The sequence below is a fragment of the Venturia canescens genome, chromosome 6 (genome assembly GCF_019457755.1).
Source record: "Venturia canescens isolate UGA chromosome 6, ASM1945775v1, whole genome shotgun sequence".
Taxonomy (NCBI): domain Eukaryota; kingdom Metazoa; phylum Arthropoda; class Insecta; order Hymenoptera; family Ichneumonidae; genus Venturia; species Venturia canescens.
The window spans coordinates 16,287,789-16,304,721 of NC_057426.1; the positions used below are offsets into that span (position 1 = coordinate 16,287,789).

Sequence of the window (16,933 nt, forward strand, 5' to 3'; positions counted from 1 at the left end):
TATTTTTTTGGTATGTGCTTGAGATTGGTTATGTTTATGTACTTTCCAGAGCACAAACTCGGAACGTTCAGTTTCGATTTATTCAATCCTCGATTTTTTCAAACAGACCTCATACGTATATTCTGTTTTCGAAAACTTTTCGACCAATTCGCCAATTTCTTCCGGTAATGATGGAGCGAATCGGATTTTATTTTACGAAAACCCAAAAAAATTCGTTAAAGATAAGTTTCCTTGTATTTTTTTATATCATGTACACAATTAAACTTTCATTACAATCAGGATGAAACATGTAAGAAGGAGGAAAAAATGTATTCAAATGTTCACAAATAACATTTCAATATTTGATTGAAATTCATTTTTGAAGAATATCGAGAAAAGAAATCATAATGGGGATAAGTTTGATTACAAGCCACAAATGTTCTCATGAATATGAGTATCATTTTCACATGATGGAATTATTACTAATTACATGAAAAATGTAAACAGAAAATTGCTGAAGATTTTTGCTCGTTTTTAATATAGTAGATATTCAAAATCCACGGGGCAATTGATACTATTTGACAGGCGTTATACACATAACATACAGCAATATTACGAAAACAAAACAATGGTCACCTGAGAGCTGTCCGACACGACATGCGCCTGTCACTTTCGCTCATGAATCAGCTGTTGTATTTGAATTTTGTTCAGTATTTATATATGTATATATGGTCTTATCGTCCAGAAATGTTATCGTCTGTTACTGTTGTGTTTTGCATCGTTGTGAAAAACGATTGGTTTAAAAAAAAAAACATAAAGAGTTGTTCATAATAATCATTTGAGATCGAATGGATATGCAAAATACAAATAACATTTCAGAAAACCCGTGATGCAATCTGAGAATATAATCGTATTCCTTTTTGAAGCTTTGTGATGATGAAAATTTTTTTTTCCAGTTTTCAATGTCAATGTGCTCACAATGTCCCAAAACATCGAAAAATCATATATAGAAAAAATGTCCGGATGTGTGCGCGCGCGCATGTGTGTGTGTGTGTGTGTGTGTGTGTGTGTGTGTGTGTGTGTGTGTGTGTGTGTGTGTGTGTGTGTGTGTGTGTGTGTGTGTGTGTGTGTGTGTGTGTGTGTGTGTGTGTGTGTGTGTGTGTGTTATGGCACTGCAAAATTACAACGTTTATAACTCGGAAACGGTTTGAGATATAGGGCTAACGTTTTGCACAGATGTTAATCTGTACAAGATCTTCATTCTCTGATAATTTTGTCAGCATTTGTAAAAAATTAAAAGGGTGTCGACGCTCTAACTTTCGAAAATTTTAAGATTTATTAATCATTTTTTTTTTTATAAATAAACTATCATAATAGGAAGATTGGTATTGAATTTGGGGGATATCAGTTGAGCGGTTTAAATTTTATGATTTTTTGAATATTACGAAAATATGAGTTTGTCAAAAAATCGTGGAACCGCTTCAATTTTTGGAAATTTTGTAACATATTGTGTATAAGTCTGTACTTCCTCTAGACTTTCCGGCAAAGTTGTCGGATATATTTAATTTCAATGTAAATAGAAAAACGATGAAAATTGAAAATTTTTTCTGATGGATCGTCATTTAGTTATTTTTTATGAATTTAAACAAAGAGATAAATTAAAGTTCGTTAAAGAAGGTAGAGAAATTATATTATTTCTCTACCTAAATGCTGCAAATAAAAATTTGAAAATTGCTTCCTCTATATATGAGGAGGCTAAAATGAAAAATATAGCACCTCATAGAGTAAGCTTTGAGCATCGTGCATCTTGAGCACCGTGCATCTTGACCATCTTGAGAAAGCAATTTGCAAATTTTAATTTGCACCATTTTTAAAAGCTTTATTCGTAATCGTATTCCTCTATAAGCTTCAATTTACGAATAGAATGCAAATAAGAAAGTTACAATTGCTCTATATTCAGTAGAAAGTGATGGTACTGGTAGTGATCAATATTATTATTATCAAAAACCCATCATGTACACTTTTTTTCGATTTATTTTTAGCTTAAATTTGAAATGCATAAATAGAAATATATCGATCAATTAGAGCAGAATCAAAAATATTCATATCATTCAAATCATTAATCGGGCTTATATCAATCGGCTCCTACGACAACGTGATTACTTTAAAAAAAACTATGAGGAAAAATGTGATCACAATGTTACTAATCTTAACAATTGATAACTACATTTTAGGTATTTCTTTTAGAAAACAAATGGCATGTATCACGAAAATTTTCTTTTTCTTTCCGAAGCAGAAAAAACGTTGACATTGGTAATATTATTTTTTTTTGCATATTTTCAAGCGGAAGTGCTCTCCACAGCAAAAAAAATGAATGGTGATATTTGTTGATATCTTCATCAATTGATTAGTAATCGGGGTTTCAAGGTTTTCAAAATTTCTAAAACGCATATTTTTTCGAATATTATAACTCTTGAGATAGAAAAGATAAACATCAAAAAATTGGTGTAAATACTCTTTTCATGGGGTACTATTTTGAAAAAAATCGAGGAAAATAAGGAATGGTCGTTTCTTAGATTTGTTTTGATAGGAAATCATATTGCCTGGTAGACTTATTTTCGTATTCTGGAAAAACAAGTCAGCCTTTTAATATAATTTCTGTGCGCATGCTGGTCTTGGCTATTCTTTGGGTCAATGACCGGCACAGCTGTAAGGAATCGGCCTTGGACCGGCAGTTCGTCAGAATAACATATAGAGATGAGATAGGAATATAACATTAGGAGCGCTTCGTCACTCTGTTTACATTTACGGAGCGCGATTGCCCTCGTTTTCATTATCGGCTCCGGTAAGAATAGGAGATGTTGGTGATGAAATTTGCATTCTGCATGAAATTGTTGGAGTTTCTTTTTTTGAAAATTACGTTTCGCAAGCGTTATTTTATATTGTGGAATTGGTGGATGCGGTGCCGAAATCATGTTATGAAGAATTATTGTATCAATGTAATGTTGTTAATGCAAATTCGTTCGTTTATGCAGATTGTTCGAGACAATTGACTCCACAAGTGAACGTTTCACAAAAAAGCAAAACTACTCACTTTGTTCCATTTCAAATTGGACAATTACAACAATTACGGTATCACAATTTATAAAAAATAGAAGAATAGATGAAATTAGTATTCGTATTGAATATTCAAGAGTCTATCGACTTCTTCTCATCAAGAGAGTGTGATAACAGTCAGGATTCATCAAAGTGGCGCGTGTGTGTGAGTTTGTTTGTTTGGGTTTACACCCGATGTATTCCACGGAAAGTCGGCAGAGTTTTTTTCTAACCCTTACCAATGTGATTAATTTTATTTATATGATCATGTTGAGCCCAAAAGGCACCCTAATTTTTTTCTAATTTATCTAAACAGTTCTTATATTTCATATTTGAATAATATTTTAATAATCAAAAGACAAATATGGGCTTACTGTAAAAAATGAGTGTTGGGTACCAAGTTATTCAGCTACTGGTCCGGAATGACGGGTGGTCCGAGATTTTTTTTGAATTTTTTTGCAGTTAATAGCTGATAGAACACAGAAAAGATCATTATTCCATAACATGCGATAGCTCAAAATGTTTTTCATATAATTACGAATTTTTGGAATTAAAAAAAAATTTTTTCCTTAATAAGGGTTGTTTGGAAAAGTTGGAAAAATAAGGGTGTCTGAAAGACTCAATATGATCGTATGAAATGAAAATTCACTAAATTTGCGAGAGCCAGGGAAGAATTTCGCTGGTTCGACGTGAAATAACTCATATAAACATGTATAAGCGTTACATAGATTCAAAATGATAATAAAAGCGAATCACATAATTTTGTTTTCTCCGGCTGATCTGCTCAACAGTCTACTTCGAATATTCGACAAGCAAACATTGCAGTAAGTACTCGTACTCGTTAACGAATCTTTTCAATATAATTTCCATAATGAATAATTCTCTAAAAAAGTGTACTTGCATAAAGTATCTTCCGGGCCTTAAAGAGCCATAAATTGTGTTAAACACTTGAATTAGAAAAATTAATCAGAAATTCGTGATCAGTGACTCAATTAAACCTTCGACACCATGTTAAATTTACTATCGGTTGTGGAAATATATTCGCTTCCATCGGAAGCAAAACTTCAACAAATTGGCACATGAATCGTGCACTGAGGAAAATTATTCATTCAATAATACGCGTGTTATTGTTTTACTTCGACGAATTTCGTTGTATTATGTCCAATAGTATGGAACTCCAACCAAATCATGACAATGTTTACACGGCGTTTTTATTTCGGTTTTGTTATATCGGTATAGATAGACAAAATACATATTTATTGATACACGTAAGTGATATATTAAATGATCCATATGAAAATACAAAAATTTCAAAATATATTTTTTCCAATCAAGAATATTTATATTTGATCGTTATCTGTGTTTTCAAAATCGTTTCGGTTATTCACTCAACAACATTATTATTTACATCAAACACAAAGTCAATAAATGTCCCAAATTTTTTTTACAACATATGTGATTGAAGAAAAAATACGAGTATCGTCATATGCGTTATCGAATTAAATAACATTTTCAATAATCTCATGATAGACAATAATTCTAATATATCATGATTAAGTTGGAATCCCGTACTGTTGGGAGAATATTTTGATATTTCTTAAAATACAAAAATGACTAACACGTTCGCTGCCAGTGACCTTACAGAGGCCATCTTCCTTTGCAACTATTTTTAAAATTGTTTCTATAATAATAAATACAGTAGTTCGAAGAAAATTACAAGTTTACGTATTTTATTCTTCGTACCAATCGCGATTTCTTGAGACTCTGAGGCTGAATGTAGTGAAAGCAAATCAATTATTGTTCTTTGATTTTCAGAAAAAATTGTGCATTTTTCCACACATATCTTAAATATTTATTTGATTTATCATCTTTAGTGGCAGTACTAGAAATTTGATACCATACAGATTATATACAAGGCCTTCCACGCCGTTTCACTTAGCCCGAGATTCTGGCCATTTTCATTTTCCTCATTTTTTCGATATACCTCATCGAAGGGTATCCGCATCAATTTCTAGTTTTTTTTTTCTCTTCTCTATCAAGCGTTATATTTCTCGTAAAAATATGGGTTTTGGAAAGTAATTCGGGCGTTCTATGACTAGACAGATTTGCAACTACTTCATGTTGATTAATTCAAATCAATTAATTGAAACCAAATTATAGATAAAATTAATAAACGCTTACATTGAGAATATTTTTATCATAACAATGTAGTAGTAGTAGTAGTAGTAGTAGTAGTAGTAGTAGTAGTAGTAGTAGTAGTAGTAGTAGTAGTAGTAGTAGTAGTAGTAGTAGTAGTAGTAGTAGTAGTAGTAGTAGTAGTAGTAGTAGTAGTAGTAGTAGTAGTAGTAGTAGTAGTAGTAGTAGTAGTAGTAGTAGTAGTAGTAGTAGTAGTAGTAGTAGTAGTAGTAGTAGTAGTAGTAGTAGTAGTAGTAGTAGTAGTAGTAGTAGTAGTAGTAGTAGTAGTAGTAGTAGTAGTAGTAGTAGTAGTAGTAGTAGTAGTAGTAGTATTTATTTGTGCATAGGCTTGCGCCTTTTACAAAGGAGAACGTTTTAAGTGGTTTTACATTATGCTTACAAAAATATTTGGGATCCTAAGGATTTCCGTATCGCGGTGTGCTTAAACATCTAATTGTGCGTCCGATACAGCGCTATTTTAACAAAAAATTATCTCTATCATAACAATGTAATTAAAATGCTTTAAAAATATCATGAAAGATAAAATTTATACTTCAACTTGACTAGTTAATGATTGGGTCGATACCGGTGACACTTAAAATTCACATAGCCTAGAGAATATTTTTATTGTGCGGAAGAAAGTTTATGTCGGTGTAAGGGCACCGAGAAAATGGAATGTTCAATTCATTAAAAAAAAAAGTGAAGCCATTAGACGAATAAAAGCACGTGAGTCAATCTCAAAAGTATGTTGGATGAAATTCCCGCGATTCCCGAATTTTCCCGAAATTCAATCAGCTTTTACCAGCAGTCCTACGTAATGATTGACATCCGCTTTTGACACGTCAAAAACTAAAGTTTTTTCATGTTTTCTTTCTTAAAAACAAAAAAGAGGTTATGTTTTTTTATTTAAAGAAACAGAATCTGCCAAATTTTCTTCACGTATAAACTGTTTTGAAGCTCGAATAACGTACAATTTAATCATAATTAATATTATTGTGAGTTCTCCCATAAGGTACTGTGTTAAAAACTCAAAATTGTAAATGAAATAATCGAAAATTTTGCCCCGTAAGAGGCTCCGGAACTGTGTTCATCCTTATCAGGGTCACCTGAATATCGTCGTTTCATATTTTTGTTTTGAAGAGCACTTTCACTTATAATCTTATAAGTGAATTATTTATAACTTTCACTTATAATCTTATAAGTGAACGTTTTTTCATTTGAAAAAAATTTCGTTATCAGTGATGAAATTTCGTTATCAATAAAAAACATTTTTTGGTCATTGAATACCCCTTTTTCGAGCAATTACCTCAAATATTATGATCCATTCTACGATCTTATGACTGGTCTCATCGTAGACCCATTTTTTCCTTTTTTTTTGTTTAGAATGAATTTAATTTTTGATTAAAGGATCATCATTATTGTTACCCTGATTAACTATAAAAAACATATGAATTTTTTTAATTGTACTCCAATTGATTGAAAATATGTCTCTATTTAAGTGTTTTTAATTCCAACATAGATTTTATCGAAAAATGAATTTTTTTGCAAAATTCATTCAATTAAAAATTTCTTTGTTTTTAAGAATAAATTCGTTCCATTCCTAATATTATTTTTCGAAAGGTATTGGGAAATAACAGGACAAAAACCATTAATTATCAATATATAGCAAAGTAGAAATTTCATTGTTTTCATTTTCGTATTTCCTTATATGCGCTAATTTACGAAATGAATACAAATGGAAACGTTATGATTATGTGTTTTAATAAAAAATTATTTTACTCATTAATTAATATGAATATTAGTAAAAGATTGTAAGTTTTGCACATAAATTGGTTTTTCGGTTTAATTTTAGTTTAAATTGGAAGTACATAAGTAGAATCACATTTTGAACCTACGAAAAGGAAATCAAAAATATTGATATCGTTAAAAACATTTATCGGGTTTATAATAATGATAATCCTTTAATGAAAAATTAAATTCATTATAGAACGAAGACAAGGAGAAATTTGCCCACGATGAAATTTGTCATAGAAATCGTAGATTGGATCATTACATTCTTGGGAATTCTTTGGAAAAAAGCATTCATCTACAAAAAAATGTTTTTTTTATTTTAGAGACAAGAAAAACGTGGACATTGGTAACGAAATTTTTTTTTTCATGTTATAAGCGGAAGTGCTTCAAACCAAAAATATGGAGCAGTCATATTTGTATATATTTCAGTTAGTTGAGGAGCCATCGGGTTATAATGATTTTAAAACGTTCCAAAATTCATTTTTTTTTGAAGACTCCAACTCCGGTCAGAGAAAAGATGAATATGTAAAAATTGGTTTGGATACTCTTTTCACGGGGTACTATTGTAGAGAAAAAAGAGACAAATAAAAAATAGTCAAGATCACGGGATAAGCGAACTGGCGTAGAATGCTTCATACATATGCCTTGGAATGATTGAAAGAATTTGTTTTTTTTTCATTTTCGAACGGAACCAAGCTCAAAAGTTTGGTTTAGTACGATTCCAGATCGTACTATCAATACTTGTGTTTTTAGAATTTGTAGAGCTCCAAAATATACTTTCAGTTCGTTTGGAGCCCTTTGAATGGGAGAATCGGAATTTTTTGGAGAAAATGTTATACTGATACTGAGACATCAGATCATTTTTGTTGAGCGATCAATTCTGTACAAAAATAAGCCAAGAACTTTACAGTACGTCGTACCGTTCGGGAATTATGAAAATCAGAAGGAAAAAAACAGTTATTCTGTAGTATCCTTGTGAGAAATCGACAAGAGCGATGAGCACTAACTTAACATTAATATAAAGGGCTCATATTTCAACTGCTCCATTTTGGTATCTAAACTAAAAATTTGAGCTTGGTTCCCTTCGAAAATGAAAAAAAAAAATTGTGTTTAATCACCCTAAGATACCTCCGTGGATGATACCTATATAATTAAACGATCAAACGAACTTACCTGTTGTGAAGTTCGATCGTAATTATATGTAGAGTCTCGTTTGAGATGATTACATCGTAGTACCGTCTACTTCACACGCTAGTGTCACGAATATTCAGAGCTTAAATAAAAAACAAATGACCACCCGGCTTCCATGGCAATGCGGTCGTTCCCTCTCCAAATCATATTGTTTAAAGTAACCCCATAAGTATTAAAAATAATAAAACCAACACATTGCAGTAAATGAAGGGGAGGGAATAGTAATAGAGGAACGAAAAAACGTTCCAAGGGTGGGTTGTAATCATCTCAAACGAGACTCTACATATAATTACGATCGAACTTCACAACAGGTAAGTTCGTTTGATCGTTTAATTATATTACGAGTCTCGTTTTCGAGATTACATCGTAGATGTTCAGAGCCAACTCATTTTATTATTTTCAAACAGTTTTGGCAACATAAAATACAAGCCGTATTAAGACTAACAGTTTCTCAATAAACAAAAGAATCTCGGTTTTCATCCGTATTATCCTAATAAAATACAAACAGTATTATTTTACCAGCAACGATTAGTTATGTGAACACAGTCACTGCATAATCTTTTCTGCTCGACTTAATCGGCCGATTATAGTATTTTGCAAATACCTGCGAATCTTTAGACCACCCCGCGGTATTTTTTATCGCACTTATATCTAAACCCTTTGCTAAAGCCGCCGACGTAGACGCGTGCCTCGTACTGTGTGCCGTAAATTCGGGACCTATGCCACTCTTTGCCAACACAGATCGGATCCATCGACTTATTGTTTGTGTACTCGCCGATCTAAAGGGCCTTCTTGATGTGATTAATACATTATTACAATCGCCCCTAAGTGGTTTCGTTATTACCAAATACCTTTCCAGCGTGCTCGCTATGCACAGTCTGGGCTGTTCACGAAAGTACGGCAGTATCAAACGTGGCTGAAATGCCCCGGGACGTGACGTTTTTATAATGTCCGAGATCTTTATCTCGAAACCCTGTGCCGAGTGAAGAATATTCTCAAGTCTCATAAGCGAGAAGGTCTGCACTCGATGAGCCGTACCCAAGGCTAACAGCGTAACTAATCTCTCCGACAACTGTTGAATGCTCAGTGATTCCAGTGGATATAAATTCGCAATGAACGTAAGAACAATGCCGACATCCCATGTTTCGTCGTACCGAGGTTTCATCGGTCTAAGCCGAAAAATACCCTTAAAAAATCTACTGATAACCCGATCGTTAGTCACGTCGTTCACTGATATTAGTGAAATTGCCGATCGCGTCGAATTTAAAGTGCCATAGGAGGCTCCTAAACTATATCTTTCCTGCAAAAATTCGAGAATACGGTTCGCGCTTGCTTCGTAAATGTCTGTTCCTGTCTTGCGACAGAAATACACCCATATTCTAATAGGTCCCGCGTACTGTTTCCACGTACTCTCAGCGAGTGAGGCTAACAACGTCTCGATCACTGAATCTGCAAATTTTTTGCGGCGGTACGATTCGCGGACAACTTCCCGGCAATCAACCCCAGGGACGCTTGTAATGGGTGTTGGAGAGACCTACAAGGAGACAATAAAAGCGATTTAGCGGGAGTGAATATTATGGGTTCCTCAACTAGAAGGTTCATAAATAAAGGAAACCATGGTTGTGAGGGCCAATTTGGCAATATCGCAATGCCACACGCGCGATCTGATATAACCTTTCGAAGAAACCTGAGCACTAATGCAAACGGTGGAAATGCATAAAAATAATCAGTTTTCCAGTCTATAGTGAACGCGTCAATAGCTAGGGCATCAGGATCTCTGTGCCACGAACAGTAATCTTGACATTTCGCGTTTATCCTGGATGCGAATAGATCCAAACTTGGTTTACCGAATTCAGATATTATTTTCTCGTATGCCCAACTCGACAGTTCCCATTCCGTATCTATATTTTTTATTCTCGACTCCCTATCTGCCTCAACGTTCTCCTTGGACGCTATATACGACGCGAAAATCCAAATTTTTCTACGCTCACACCATTGCCAAATTTCTTGGGCTATCCCGTGAAGTTTGGCATATTGCACGCCTCCCATTCGATTAATATATGCAATAGCTGTCGTGTTATCGATTCGTAGTAAAATTTCACAATCATATAAATCGTTTGCGAAACATTTAAGAGCCATCAATACGGCGATAAGCTCTAGCTGGTTAATGTGCAACTCCCTTTCCTTATCACTCCAAAACCCGTGTGTACCTTCGCTATCACAATACGCGCCCCAGCCTGTATTTGACGCGTCTGAGTAAATTTCTTTAACAAACCGAAAAGATCTTATCGGTCCAAATGACGTTTTAATATTTCGTTTCCACCAATCAAATTCGGTTTGCAAATATGCGGGTAATTCAAGCCGTGCATCATAATTCCCCCCGCTGATTAACAGGCCGAAAAACTTTTCTCGCTCAAATCTCTTGGTGTATAACCAACCGTACTCAATTGCGCGACAACAGCCGACTAGCTTTCCGATAAAATGGGCAAATTCCCGAATCGTACAAAACTTGCGATGACTAAAACTGTCAATCAAATCTATCATCTTCCTTCTTTTTACCTCCGGTAACTCTAACCTCATTCTACGAGAATTAATAACGAATCCCAGAAAAGTGCAATTCTTCTTAGGCGCTAAGTTACTTTTTCGATAATTTACTATAAACCCCAGAGACTGCAGTTCTCTGAGAGTGACTTCTGCGTTTCTGCGACACGCGTTCAAAGTCGAACCGATGCAGAGAATGTCGTCTAAATACACCGTCGAGATAAATCCTTTTTCTCTCAAATAATTTACTACCGGTTTCAGGATTTTCGTAAAAATATACGGCGCCGTGCAGAGACCAAACGGGAGGCATACAAATTCATAAATTATATCCTCGAAAACAAATCTCAAATATTTCCGGCTCTCCGCGTGCATCGATACCATAAAATACGCATCTTGTAAGTCTATGTTACACATAAAATCGCCCAGTGAAATTAATTTCATTGCAGTTCTGATATCCTCCAACTTGAAATGTTGCGTGACTATAAAACTATTGAGTTTTTTCAAATTTAATACAAATCTCATTTTTCCGTTTGACTTTGGTACTAAAAAATACGATGAAATAAATTGTCCCGTACATGGCAAACAGGATCTGACTGCACCCAGTTTCAGCAACCTGTTGATTGCCAATTTCATATCTTCACGATCAATCGGAGAATTGAATTTTCTCTGAGGAGGAGGAACAGTCTGATATACCGACTGGTTAAATACGATTCTGTACCCTCTTACACAATTCAAAATGAACTGATCCTGCGTGATCTTTTCCCATTGAGGGAGGAACTCTCGCAGCCGCCCAGCTGCTCTATTTACCTCTAGCGTCTCTCCTGAGAACCTTGGTACGAGCTCCGCTTGCGACTCTGACTCCGAGCTCGTAGTTGATCTCGCTGTTGATCTCGTTGTACAGACTGACTCGACTTCGGCACAAATTTGACAAACTTCCTCGATCCTCTCTGGTTTACGCCCGCCCGGAATCCCCCTCGATTCGAGTTGGCCGACGGGCCTCTCCAGTTTCCCGAGTTCGAATTACGAAGAAGCACCTTCGGCGCCAATGGCTGAGACTTTAACTCCAAGCCAACCTTTTCAATCGATTTTGCCGTTTTAATTTTTCCCGATAAATCGTCGCCGAATAAATAGGCGCCTGACTTCGTTTCGTCTAGAACTCCCTTGACCTTTTTGTCGAGGAGCGGTGTAATACACGATCTCCGTGTAATCGTGTCCAGACGAAAAGCATGCGCCAGCAGTCTACCGGCGTCGGCAAGACACTCCAACAACTGATATTCGTCAATGCCGTCTTCCTTGGGACTCAGTAGCAAGGAAATTCCGGTGCCCAGTGCGGCCATAGCCGAGCCGCGAATATTTTGCGCATTTTTTAAATATTTATCTCGCTTTGTAGCCGACTCAAAAAGCGACGATGCTACCTCTGCGTTTAAAACTGGCGCTTCTAAGCGACAATTGCCTGTTCGAGCATACTTTGCCAACAACTCCTCTTGGTCTTCTTTTTTGAGCCCCTCGGCCAACCATTTTTCCCAATTTTGTGCCAAGGTTGGGTTGAGCTGCAAATCCGGCGCACTCGATTTCTCATCTACACCCAGAATACGCAGCGTCTCCTCATCGAAAGGCTGTACTGGGTCCTCTGCAAGCTGATTCGCTGTTGCGTCTGTGTGCTGACTTTCAACCTCCTCCTGAGTTTGTTCTCGAGATAAATCATCCCCTGCGACGGGAGATATATTTCCCATATTTTCACCGTTCGCCGGCGGGCATTCTGAAAATATATTAACCTGCGATAACACCATTGTTACGCATACAAATTTCCTCCACAACGCACTCAAGATAGGCAATCTAACGAATCCACAACACATGACGTGTACAGTTCGACTCTAAGGAAATACTCAGGGAGATTTCCTTCGTACGGGCTGAGCCGCCGAGTCTGTGGCCATGATAAATAGAGTATATGGTATACAATCCTATTCACAAATGACTCAAAGAAGAACTCCGAGAGTCTCCCTTCGTACGGACAAAACCGCCGAGTCTTAGGCCCGTTATTTCCGCGAGCGACACCCGCTCTCATGTACGACCCGAGACAATTTCTGCGAAATTGACTCCGTACGGCAAAACCGCCCGGTCTACGGAAATAACTATATAAATCACGGCAAGGGAATACCTTGACGATTTGACGATGCACCCTGATGGTTAGTCTTTACTTTCTTTGCAGCCACGCCCGAGGTACCCACGTCGTGCATAACCTCGCGCCTCGAACTTCCGGAATCTGTATCCGATGAGCTGCCAGGCAATGCATCGACCAACTTCTTCAATTTCTTAAAGAACTTCTCGTTCTTATTCTCCTTGCTTTTCTTCCTCTTGTGCGACTTTCCCATAATTCTTCTTGATGAAAGACCTGAAACAAAGCTCTAAACGTGCGACACTTTCACGCACGAAAAACGTTATGATTTGGAGAGGGAACGACCGCATTGCCATGGAAGCCGGGTGGTCATTTGTTTTTTATTTAAGCTCTGAATATTCGTGACACTAGCGTGTGAAGTAGACGGTACTACGATGTAATCTCGAAAACGAGACTCGTAATATAATTTAGTATCGTGATAAGAAAGCTCACCACATTGAAAATGGAATTTTCATTTTGATCCAACAAAATTCATTTGGTCAAAATGTATTTCATTGATTTAACCCTTGATTTTATTTGTAGTTTTTATGCCACAGTTGAGGTGTACAGATCTTCGCTTGTATCTTGAGGAAATGGCTGAAAAAACGATTTGTTGCTCAAAACAATCGATATTCGGTTGATTTCTCAGGATATTTAATCAGCTGATTACGATTTTGTACAACCAAACATTCCGATCTTTTATTCGCGCTATTGAAACAACGAAACGCTCGTTCCTTACGAAAGGAAACTTTTCATGTACACGGATTTTTCTTAAATAGCAAAAAAAGTGGTCGTGAAATGAAATACAGAAGTAGTTAAGTTCGTCGGATTGTTAATTTTGAAATTTCAGATATGGGAAATTCGCATTCGCAGAGAGAGAAAAAGGAGATGGAGAGAATGGAGATGGAGAGAATGGAGATGGAGAGAATGGAGATGGAAAGAATGCAGATGGAGAGAGTAGAGAGGGAGCTGACGTTGGATCAAATAGAGCGGGAGAGATTGGAAGAGGAATGGATAGAGAGGAAGAGATTGGAAGAGGAACGGATAGAAAGGGAGAGATTAGCGGTGGAACGAAGGGAGAGGAAGAGATTGGAATTGGAGCGGATGGAGAGAGAAAGAATGGAGGTGGAACGAGTAGAGAGGGAGAAATTGGAGCTGAAACGGATAGAGAGCGAGAGATTGGAGATGGCAAGGTTGATAGAGAAACGAATGGCGATGGAGAAGGAAAAAGAACGAAGGAAGATTGAGGAGCAGGAGAGAGAAGAGAAAAAGCGTTTGGAGAAGAAAGAAGAAGAGACTGAAAAAATCCGGGCGATGGAGGCCCACATTCGAAATTTACGGATGCAGCTACAGCTGCAACAGTAAGTGCGACAGGAGGACATTACGCCAAATGCGAATCCGAGTGTTGAACGACGTAAGGATTGTAGTCAAAATTCATTCATTTTCTACTCGAAGCTTTCAACGTTTGCAGAATAAACTAGAAAAAAAAATTCAGTTTCGCAGACTGTCGGTAAATGTTTCCGAACGAAAGTTCGGTAAAGTTCCCTTAGTCTTTTAATTTTGGTCTTTCTAGAAAATCTCTACCTTTTTAACGATAATTTCTAAAACGTTCTTTTTTAGTTTTTTTTTTTACCTCAGTCCTAATTGGGCCGCGTTTTGAGATAAAATTTTTTGACCTTCATTTCGTGAGTGAATTCGGGAGGTGCCGGTGACCTCAGCTTCAGCTTTGTTTTTGGAAAAGTATAATGCGATCATTTTCTGTCGAATTATCACGTTTTTGGCGACAAAAGACAAATGTAGGAAATTGCCGGACATCTCAAGAACTATTGGATGGCACAGAATGTTTGAGGAGTAAAAAAAGTTGCGTCTGCGATTTTTTTTAGTCGCTGAAATTTCCTTCGATTATTTTTTCGAATTTTTTTCTCCATTAATTTCAAGGAAAATCTCATGTATATTGATTATTGTAACTCTAGAACGATCGAATTTTTTATGGAACTTGAGATGAGAAAAAAATTTTACTTCCTTTATTTTCACTCTTTAAAATTGTGTAAGATTTTTCTGCTTTTTTGTTATCCATTAATTTTTACTTTCTACCTCAATAAATTGATTGTGTTTTTTGAGAACTTTGAAGTCATGTTAGGATATCCACAGTGATAAAAGTGTCATTTTTATACTTAAATTTTTTATTATTTTAATGTGATATTGATCAAATGTGGCATGGAACACCGATGCAGAAACATCCAATAGTTCTCGCGATATGCGGTAATTCCCTACATTTGTCTTTTTTCACCAAAAACGTGATAATTCAACAGAAAATGATCGCATTGAACTTTTCCAAAAATAAAACTGAAGCTGATGCTACCAACACCTTTGAGGATTCTCTCACGGAATAAAGTACAAAAAATTTTATCTCAAAACGTGGTCCAATTGAAACCGAATTAAAAGAAAAAGCCAAAAAAAGGAATATTTCTGAAATATCTTGGTACCCCAAAAAAAAAAATGTTGGAGTCTTTCTATAAATACCAAAATGAAGCTGTATGTCTGCCCTTAAAAATGCGCGTGGCGGCGTCTAAATATTTGAGACATTTCCTGGCAATGATTACAGACCGGTGGAGAGTTGCTGCAGGTCGAAGCCGAGCAGCCTGGTACCGCCGACGTCGTGAGAGACAGCGCAACACGCCGTACTGCCCTGAATGTGGGAAAAAACAATATTATTATTAAAAAAATAAAATATCATTGTCATTATTCCCTTTGTTTGAAAATCTCTTTTTTTCCTCTCATGCGCGAATGAAATGTAGTTGCTGAACTTTCATATAATTGTGTACATAATGGTTTTCGGAATCGTTGAAGACAAATTTGAGATCGAAATAGTGTTATCGAAGTTGTCGACTACCGAAACTGTAGCTCCAGCTTGTAAATTTTGTTTACTACACTGAGAAAATGTACAAGATATGGAAATTAAACTTGCTGCATAGGTTATTCGGAGGAAAAAAATGCAATCCAAAAGAAAAACAGTTTGTGATCCACGAGCTTTTTTTCGTAGCTCATTCATATCGCTATTGCATCTCACTTTCATATTTTTGATCGTATTTGTAGTCGGAATTCAGATTGTGTGCGCCGAAATCCATGGAAGACGTACTCGATCTAGATCAATGACATCTTTCCGGCACTCGTAGCTGTGATTTTCACCAATTTTCGCGATCTGTTGCAATTTATTCAAAGTTTAGAGATTCCATTATAAAAATTTTAACTCATCAGAATAGTTAGAGATGGGCCAAGTTTATTGTATGCATAGGGTGCGTTATTTTAGGGGAATTCTTTTTACTCCTCATGCGCGAAAGTTTTTAGTTAATGTCCCAAAACGAAGCCTAGAGAAAGGGTATGGTTGTCACGCAATATTTAGCAGTCGTAAATAGAAGTTGAAAGCTTCTCATTTGATCACCATTGAAAAAACTGTTGTCCTCATTATTTTTGGTGCCGCTCTACTAATTATCAGGTAACAATATTTTCCGAATGGATTTACATGGGAAGCTTGACATTCTAGAAGAATTAAATACATTGAACCCTGTCCATAAATTCAATGCTTTTCTTGGCATCATGACTAAAAGTTAATTTTACATGAAAATTTCCACTTAAACAGCTATGACACCTGAGTTATTGAATATAGAAAAAAAATCAAATGACACTTTGGTAGATAAACAAATTTGCTAGAAACATATTCCGAGTTGCAGATGTATTCCATTTTAAACAATCTCCATTTTTTCGAATATGATTTGTCAACTTCATTGAATATGTTTCTCTAATACGTTGAAATGAGAATCTTAAGTGATTATTTCCGGAAAGAATTTAATTGCAGGTTTCAGTTGAAAAAAAATTTGTCGATCCATTAGATTTTAATGTACAGTTATAAGATGATCGGAAAGAAAGAAGTGGCGGGAAAGGGGGGGGGGGGGGGGGGTCACATTAATTCGATGAAAAAAGGCAAAACTTGAAGAAATTTTTTAA

General features: G+C 35.9%; 2 protein-coding genes across 2 annotated transcripts in view; both read left to right on the top strand.

The window, feature by feature from the left end:
* Window positions 1–16,933, top strand: part of LOC122411878 (titin homolog) — a 1,333,995-nt gene that overhangs the window by 330,091 nt on the left and 986,971 nt on the right. The gene's annotated exons all lie outside the window — the stretch shown is intronic.
* On the top strand, window positions 13,743–15,672 carry LOC122411881 (apical junction molecule-like). The gene is made up of 2 exons (XM_043420962.1): window positions 13,743–14,342; window positions 15,534–15,672. Exon 1 carries the CDS (start codon window positions 13,781–13,783, stop codon window positions 14,291–14,293), a length of 513 nt encoding a protein of 170 aa, XP_043276897.1. The 5' UTR covers window positions 13,743–13,780; the 3' UTR covers window positions 14,294–14,342; window positions 15,534–15,672.